At 36.3% G+C, this 8,941-nt stretch overlaps 1 protein-coding gene across 1 annotated transcript; it reads right to left on the reverse strand.

Annotated features, from left to right (window-relative positions):
- Positions 1-2,753: 2,753 nt before the first annotated feature.
- On the reverse strand, positions 2,754-7,514 carry hadh (hydroxyacyl-CoA dehydrogenase). The gene is made up of 8 exons (XM_068588933.1): positions 7,353-7,514; positions 6,468-6,596; positions 6,211-6,368; positions 5,832-5,958; positions 4,487-4,576; positions 4,334-4,406; positions 3,742-3,858; positions 2,754-3,062 (listed from the first exon to the last, which is right to left on the reverse strand). Exons 1-8 carry the CDS (start codon positions 7,467-7,469, stop codon positions 2,944-2,946), a joined length of 930 nt encoding a protein of 309 aa, XP_068445034.1. The 5' UTR covers positions 7,470-7,514; the 3' UTR covers positions 2,754-2,943.
- Positions 7,515-8,941: the final 1,427 nt, after the last annotated feature.

The raw sequence follows: 8,941 nt of genomic DNA on the forward strand, positions 1-8,941 counted from the left end.
CTGCAAAACCGCAGCAATTTTGATGTGCGCACAAACTTCTCCACTGCACTGCCCAAACACTCCAAACACCTGCCTCTACGTAACTGTAAGTTATTTGTCACCTCGGTTCCTTTGTATAGTTCATTAGGCCGACATTCGCTCCCTGAACACCCCTCCTCCCTCCCCCACGCTCTCTCCCTGGATTTTTGAGACCATTTGGGGTTTTGCCCAACCGACCAAACACCTCTTTTTAGACTGCACTAAGGAAGCCGGAGGAATCTCATCTTGTCTACGAAACGTCCTCAAGACGCTATTTTAGTTTGTTGCTGACCAGTTGGTGCAAAAAAGGATCAATGTTTTCATTTGCTTTTCATTTTAGACTGAATTTGATTTTGAATGCTTTTTTTTTGTATTTTGAACCCTTGTTTGAATTTCTTGGTGTATATTTTAGTGATTTTGGTTTTTTTTTAAATATTGTTTTTTCTTTTTTTTTATATAGTGGTATATATGAAAATAAGCTTTGGACACAGGAAAGCCATTTTTCTTGTTGAAGCATCTTGCAGAAAATTGAAACTTATGGCTTCTTTTGATAACTATTTGTAACAAATAGTGACCTCGAGTCTTGCTCAGATGTAAAATAATGCTCAGTATGTGTACTTTTTAAAACTGTCAGGATATGTCAATTTTCTTGGTATTTTTGCAGGCAACATTAGGACAAAGGCGAGAGTAATGGCTCAGAGGCCTATATTTTATTGTTCTAAAACATGACAAATGAAGCAGATATATATATTTACCCCAGCACTTGGCAGTCTTTCTTTTATTGCAATGGACCTTTGTCTTTTCTCTCTGGTAGCTAATAGTGTGGTCTTTAGCCATGTTGTTTATTCCATGCAAGCATCTCTGTAACATTATGATTTTAATGCTCTCTTTTAGTATTACTTGATGAATTCCTTTTTTTTTTTATTATCATATTTCGGGTCACTGTCATCTTGGTATAGCATTTTGCTTCCCAAGTGGTCATATTTGAACTGTTTCAACATGTTTTTTTGTTTTTTTGTAAGAAAAATAAAAAGGCACCATTGGCTCATCTGATCACTTGTGTGGTGGAACGACCAGAGCTGGAAGTGCCAGATGTAGCAGTCTGTGTGTCATCCTTGGAGATTATAATGTATTGATGCATATATGCGATGTGAAGCAGGTAAAACACATCGGATATAACATATTTTAGTCTTTGTGGAAACTTTAAGCTTATCTTAAAAACTCAAATCACACAACGCTTGTGACTACATTCAAACTGTATTATTGTGATAAAGAAACAAAAGAGAGATCACACCAGTATAAACATCTCTCTCAATTGGATCAATTTGAAAGGTTGAGATTTAGTTTCTCCTGTCAATGTAAATATTGTCTTTAGACTTCAAATAATGTAAAAAAAACTCTTAATTAAGATAAGTAAGAAACTAGTTGTATTAAAAGTGCAAAGATCAAAGGAAAACTGTATCTAAAGGCAAATCAGAGTTGTGCCTCTTGTGGATATGATTTCAAGTAAAACAGCACCACCTTGTGTTCCTGTTGAGTAACAGGCTCATTTAAAGAGGTTTAATATTCCCAAACGCGCGTGACAAATGATTTATTCTATGCATTAATATTTACATTGAGTAAATAAAAGGTTAAGTTAAATAAATAGTTCAGATACAGTCGTGGCCCTCGTCTCAGAGTACTTTTGCTTTTTACTTCACTTTGATGTTTTGAGCTAAAGTGTGCAAAATGATGTACATGCAAAAAAGAAGAAAACTCTAATCACTCGTGCGAACACACAGCGCGCCTGCACAAGTATATAACGGTATAGTGGCGGAAGTATTTTAAATAATAAGATTTGGGCAGAAATGCATGTGTGAGAAGTAAGCATAGAACTGTTTAATTTAAAAAAGACTTTGGTAACGGTTGATATCATTTTTCTTAATAAACCTGGAACCCATTTACTTCATTTCTTCAAGGACTTACTCCCTTTATCGTGGTGGCATGCGAGAAGATTTACTTTAAACTCGGTGAGTAATTGATAAACAAATGGTTTAATTTGAAGCAATATCAGACAATGCGCTATCATTGAACGCAATGTATTTTTATATTATTTCAAATTAAGCAGCAACCTCGCCAACGCAAAAGTGCCAAAACTGCAGTTTTTTACTTGCTCGAATGGCCACAGGAGGCCGTCTCCAACTTCACAGCAGAAATAAACATGTTAATGTTAATAAAATGGTTTGTCTCTACAGCTAATCTCCCCTTTCCTGACCACTGACCAGAGGCTCAATTTCATACAAGTCTGCTGTGTAAATAATATAAAGACTTCAAGTCATGCCTCATTAAGGGAACGTCGCTTTGAGTGACAGGTGGGTGAAAAGGAAGCGGCTTGTGCTTTAGGGTGAATAACAATATGCACAAATACTATGTTCTAAATTGATTTTGGGAGATATACACTTTTATTCGTCTAATGTTGAACAGATAAACCTTACTTAGCTTCAGAAAACCAAGAGCTGGCGGTAATGCGCCAAGATGAGAAGCAATGTGCTGGGAAAGGCAGCGAAGAAGAAGACTAACCATACATTGATAAATGTCCCCTAAACGTCCTTGCAGATGTTTTATGTGTAAGGAAACACAGTGAACACATCTGTTACAGCTCATGGATGAAAACAACACACTTTGCTCAGCACAGCTAGGTCACATGTTATTGTTGTTGTACCACCAATATTGATTTAACTGATAACAGACAAGTATTTGGGAAAAATATTTGAAATCAGATTTAATCTCTTCATTAAAAAAAGATGTAATCCAGTACACGTCTATAAGAAAATAGACGGCCTTTATTATAGAAGGCACTTTTTCTATTTCTCTTTCTAATCAGTCCGTGTTGGGTGGCTTCCTTTCTGTAGTTCGGACTCGTTTCACAGCAGCAGCGAGAGTAAATCACTTGTACTTGTAGAATCCTTCTCCCGTCTTTTTGCCCAATTTGCCCTCTGCAACCAACTTGTTGAGCAGCTCACTCTGGGCAAAGCTCGGGTTCTCAGGATTCGCTGCAGACCAATCTAAAGATATACAATAACAAAAACAAGTTAATGAAGTGTTTTAGATTTGACATATCAGTCCTTTTGAATCAGCTGTTTCTCCATTGCAGCAGTTCAAGAAGATCCCAGCTGATCACACTCATATCTAGTGGTTGAGGAAGTATTATTTCATTAAGGAAAAGTACTATAATATAATATAATACATCAGATTATTTGACAGGATTTGACTAACATTGTAGACTGAGTTGGAGCTTATTTTTTTGGTATCTTTGAATTGTTTTAATTATAGACTAATCTCCTCCATGAAGTGATGGAGGAATGTCTTTTTTATATTTATCTTGTTTATTGTGTATAAGTACGAGGAGCCAAGTGAAACCGGAGTCAAAGTCCATGTATGTGTAAACCTCACATGGAATCATGGGAACCCTTTACATCTGCACAAAGTGGCCAAAAATGACACTTTGACAATGTTTTGAAATTATTAAAATATTTCAAAAGGAAAAGCAACACATGTTTTAAGCTGGAACTTGACTTAAAACAACTTTTAAAATAGTTAGCAATTAGCTTTACGAGAACATTTTCATGTGTTTTCATTAAAAAAAATCTTACATACTTCAAATTTGTACTTAATTAAAAGCACTAAGTAACAATCCACTCCCACAGATTATATCATGCTTATATTTCCCACTGTGTTACTCACAATCCATGATGAACTTCATCGTATCTAGTCCTACGTAGTCGGCGAGCTCGAGGGGTCCCATCGGATAACCACACCCAAGTTTCATGGCAATATCAATGTCCTCTTTGGATCCGTGACCTGAGGGAGAAAAAAGACAAACCAAGTCAGAACCATACAAAGATACAGAATTCAATCAAAAACTAGAAAAGTAAACTAAAGGATACTGAATTAGAACCTCAATATTTAATGCCATTTAAAACCCAGATTAGCTCAGAAAGTAAAGCGAGGATATTTTCACATCCAACTCTGTTAATTGAGGGTTTATTTTGATCATTGTTGAAGCAGTGGAGCGACTAGCTAAGACAGTTTGGGTGAGTTTTACTTTGTGTTTAAGTTTAAATGAAGTGTGTTTTGGGAAAAGAAGATATCTAAGCTCTTCTGAATTTGGTAAATCGGAGAGAAACTTGTATTCAAAAGATGAACAATTGTATTTTTCTGTTTATAAGGAATTTGACCATTCTTACTTTTCTTCTTTGTATCTTGAGTAACAATAGACACACGTTACTGTTTTACTATTGACATAATACACAGGCGCACACGCAGGTATACACACCTCTCTCATACATTCGGACGGCCTCTATGATGTAAGGAAGAAGGAGGCGGTTGACAATGAATCCCGGCGTGTCCTGAAAAAGGAAATGGTGGATGCTGCTAAGTGGGCGGTCAACAGACAACAGGTGTAGTGACATGAGGCAGCAAATCTTACCTTGCAGGACACCGCTGTTTTCCCCAGTATTTTGCTGAAGTTCAGGAGAGAATCGAGAGTCTCTTGGCTTGTTGCTGAGGTTGCAATGACCTGTAAAAAAGGTTGGTACGTAAGCAACTTGGATTCTAATTAAGTGTTAGGAGCAATATACAGGTGTCTCTGGCCTGGGATTTGAACAGGACAACATCTGGTTCCCAAGCCAAGTCTCTATGGACTGAGCTACTGGCACAGAGTGTGAAGGGAGCTTTATATTGACCACACAGACATGCGCGTGGAAAAACTCATTTCCTCTAGTTTAGTGTCGGTAAGAAAGTGAGTAAGCACATTTTGTAACTGCAGTGGCGGATGACCAATAGAGGGAGGTGGTGTTGCTCATCCAGCTTAGTGGTCATTTGCAGTCACCCTAATTAATACATTTTAAATATTTGAAATATGCCAATAAATTAGTTTTAAGAATTTTGAAATGACTTCAAATGCTATGCAATACATTGGCTGTAAAAAAATATTTGTTATCAATATTAAGGACACACATTGCAGCAGCTTGAACTCTTCTTCCAAGCCTCGTGGAACACAACTACATACAACAGTAGGTGTAGTATTAGACATTACAAGCCCCACCGGCACAGTCCAGTAAGAACGCAAGAAAAACGAGTGGCCAAACAAGATGACTAGACAGCTAAACTTTTGGATGTCGCCACTTCCTTTCATAGACTATTTTATAGCTGTAACTATGACAGAATGAGTAGGCCTTTAAGCAGAAAAGAGGGATATGACAACCAGATCAAAACAATATTTCTATTGTGTTTATAAAAAAAAGGAATTAATGTTAAAAAAAAAAAAAACTGTTTCAAGGTCTGTTTTGTTCTTTCGAGGATCATTCTGCCTGTTGAGAAAAGTGTGAACGCTTAAGCAAAACTTAGCTGCTGGATAGATGGCGTTTACTTTTCTAATTCTCTGATCGCTGAATGAATTTGAATTCAAATAAAAGTCCTTGACAGTTAGAGTCAAAGCTTACTGCAAAAAGGAAGATGACAATTTTCCGTGTAAGCAGAAGCCCCCAAGGCCTGTAACTTCATCCAGGAAAATAATCTTACAGCCTCTCACTTCCTGCATTTGTATTTTCTCAGACAGGCGCAACACACTAAACTGTCCCGGTGTGCTCTTAAGAAAATGAATCCACATTATTTTGGACATACTGGATACATTTCCATTTCATTACTAATCCAAGGATGCATATCTATGTGTAAATGATCTTTTCTTTCATCCCCCTGGATTGCCTTCGCCATGCACATGGTTTATAACAACCATTTTTAGAAACCTTCTGCAGGAAAATAAACGGCGATACCTCTACAAGCTTCATCACAGGGACTGGGTTAAAGAAGTGAAGGCCAGCGAATCTATCCAGCCTGTTGGTGGAGCTGCCGATGTCAGTGATGGACAGGGAGGATGTGTTGCTGGCAAAGATTGTGTGTCTGGAAAAAAAAGTGTGCAGAAAAACAGAAGCATACATAAAATATAATATAGACAGCAGTTAATAATAAAGGCAGATGTGCCATTCAGAACCTAGCATTTTATTTCCCTTTACAAAAGCCACCAAATACCGTGCCAACTTCTGTCTCCGATCAAAACTTGATCTTAGATTTAGAAATGAACGTTAGCAGTATTGAGGTTCGAATCTAAATTACATAGCTAAACAAATAACACAAAAACAGAACAATGCTCACGCTGGTGCCACTTTGTCAAGCCCACTGAAGAGATCCTGCTTGATTTTCATATTTTCCACTATGGCCTCCACCACAAGATCTGAGGCCTTGACTACAGAGGCAGCATCAGTCGAGGTTGACACGTTCTTCAGAGCTTTCTGGATGAACTCTTCACCCGCCTGAAACAAAGCACAATGCAGGACCTCCCATTAATTTATCATATTTCACTCTCATACTTTTGCGTTTTCTTTTTTTTATCTGGAAAGCTGATGTCTCACCTCTGGCTTGTCAGAAAACTTCTTCTTGACCACTCTTTTGAGGTTCCCTTCAATTCCTCTGATGGCCTTTTTCAGGACCTCGTCATTTGTGTCTACGAGCGTCACCGAGTGTCCAGTTGACGCAGCAACCTTTCAGAAAGAATTTTAGGTCAAAATCACTACAAACACAGTTTGTGCAGACAAAAAATGAAATATATATTTTTTAATAATATGTATGTTTTATTTATTGTAATATATATATATATATATATATATATATATATATATATATATATATATATATATATATATATATATTAGTATTTCGACAAAAGTAGGCACCACATGTGAAGTCAGATTTGTCTTTGTATAGGAAACGCTAAACAGTGTATATTGTGAGATGTATATATAGTATGTATATAATATACTGTACTTGGGAACATGGCTCAAATGGCGAGCGACCTCTTGCGGCCAAATGTGCATCCTTCAGTTCATCGAAGTTGAGTCTTGTCTCGTTACGTCACACCTCAGGTAACAACTGAGTTTAATAAATGGCAACTTAACTATTTCAAAACACAACTTCCTTATGGGATCAACGCGTGTCTGTGCTGTGAGACAAGACACATATTCACCCTCAACGAAATGTGTTACAGCTACAGGCTTTTATTTTGAAAGGCTATACGATATGTCACATCATGCAGGTTTGTACAACTTTCACGCCACACAAAAGGTGCATTGTTGAAAGAGTTGTTTTTAGGGAGGACACTTTAAGGAAGAATAGCAACGAGTTAGATTATCAAATGCACGTCTGCGCAGCTGCCAAGAGCAGCCGCTTCACGAACTATAATGAAGCTACTCGCTAGCTAAGTGGCTAAACGTGGAGCAGAGGCACACTGCGTCGCTCACCTGTGCAATTCCTGCCCCCATCTGTCCACTTCCGATGATCGTGACATGTTTAATAACGACGTTCCTCAATGCCGAGGACGACAAACCTCTGCAGATCTGATGAGTGAAGAACGCCATGATGTGTCAACCTGCTGCGGGACGATGAGACGTAACGAAGCAGCAGGAAGGTCAGGCTGTCACGTGATCACGTCGCACGACGACCTTTCACACAGATATGTACTCCCGAGTAAATGGACACAAATGTTCCTTCGTTACTTAGTGTTGCATGTCGAAAACTACACGAATATTTAGAATCTGCAATACAGAATGTAAAAGTACTCCATAGAAGTAAAAGTACTTAATTCAAAATGTTAACTTAAAGAGGTAAGTATTATCAACAAAACGTACTTAAAGTATCGAATGTAAATACTTGTTCAAAATAAATGAAAATCCTGTAACAGTGTTTAGAACATTATATTATTACGTTTTTAAATGGTTTATCAAATGCATGTAATCACATTTTAATGTTGTAGTTTGTCATTAATGTAACCACTTGGTAGTATGGCACTAAGTCATAATCATACAAGCATACCACGTGTCTTATGTAAAAGTAACAAGTAACTTTAAGTGCCAAATAAATATACTGAATCAGAATGCATTCAACCAGGATTTCGGACTGGAAAGAGCCAGGACATGGGTCGTTTTGGGGTGACTCTTGCTTTACTTTTCACCCGTTCTCGAACGTATTATGTTGGTTCAAACTCAACTTAAACTGTTGGAATTCAAGTTGTATGTTTTTTTCAATAACAAAGTTTCTAGCGTTGTGCCAAGTATTCCTTCATGTTCGGTTAAAAAAATGGACTCGTGTTTTTCACAGGGTTACAATACATGAATATAAAATGTCAACAATTTAAGAGAAAAACATTGGAGAGTAAATTAATTGAACAAAAATACATAAACAGTACACAATAAATTGGGTTAGTTATTGTTAAACTCTTTATTGATGCATTGTTAAAAATCTATTCATCAAATGAGCAAGGAAAATATATTTTTTAACGTAAAACTCTTTTTGACCATAATACCCTAATACAGTGGTTCTCCACCTTTTTTTGAAATAAAATACTTTTTGGTTGAATAAAAGATACACAGCAATACACACCGCTGTGTCATCAATGTCTGATTTAATGTAGAATATATACAATTATCTTTACTACATTACATTTTATTTAGCTTTTATCCAAAGCGACTTACAGTAAGTGCATTCAATCATGAGTACAAACTCAGAACAACAAGAATCAGGGAAGTACAATTTCTTCAATAAAGTCAAACTTCAAAGTGCGATCAGTAAGAGACATTAAAGTGCTACTAATGCCTTACGTTCCTTATTCAAGTTGTAGTCGAAAAAGATGTTATGAATTTACAAAATAAAATTCTTTTGAATATGTATTAAATAACATTTTTTAAAGGATTTATATATATATATATAAATCCTTATATATATATATATATATATATATATATATATATATATATATATATATATCCTTATATATATATATATATATATATATATATATATATATAAATCCTTATATATATATATATATATA

Source organism: Clinocottus analis, unplaced genomic scaffold (assembly GCF_023055335.1).
Source record: "Clinocottus analis isolate CAN_PGR_092001 unplaced genomic scaffold, fCliAna1.0.p SCAF_22, whole genome shotgun sequence".
NCBI classification, from domain to species: Eukaryota; Metazoa; Chordata; class Actinopteri; order Perciformes; family Cottidae; genus Clinocottus; species Clinocottus analis.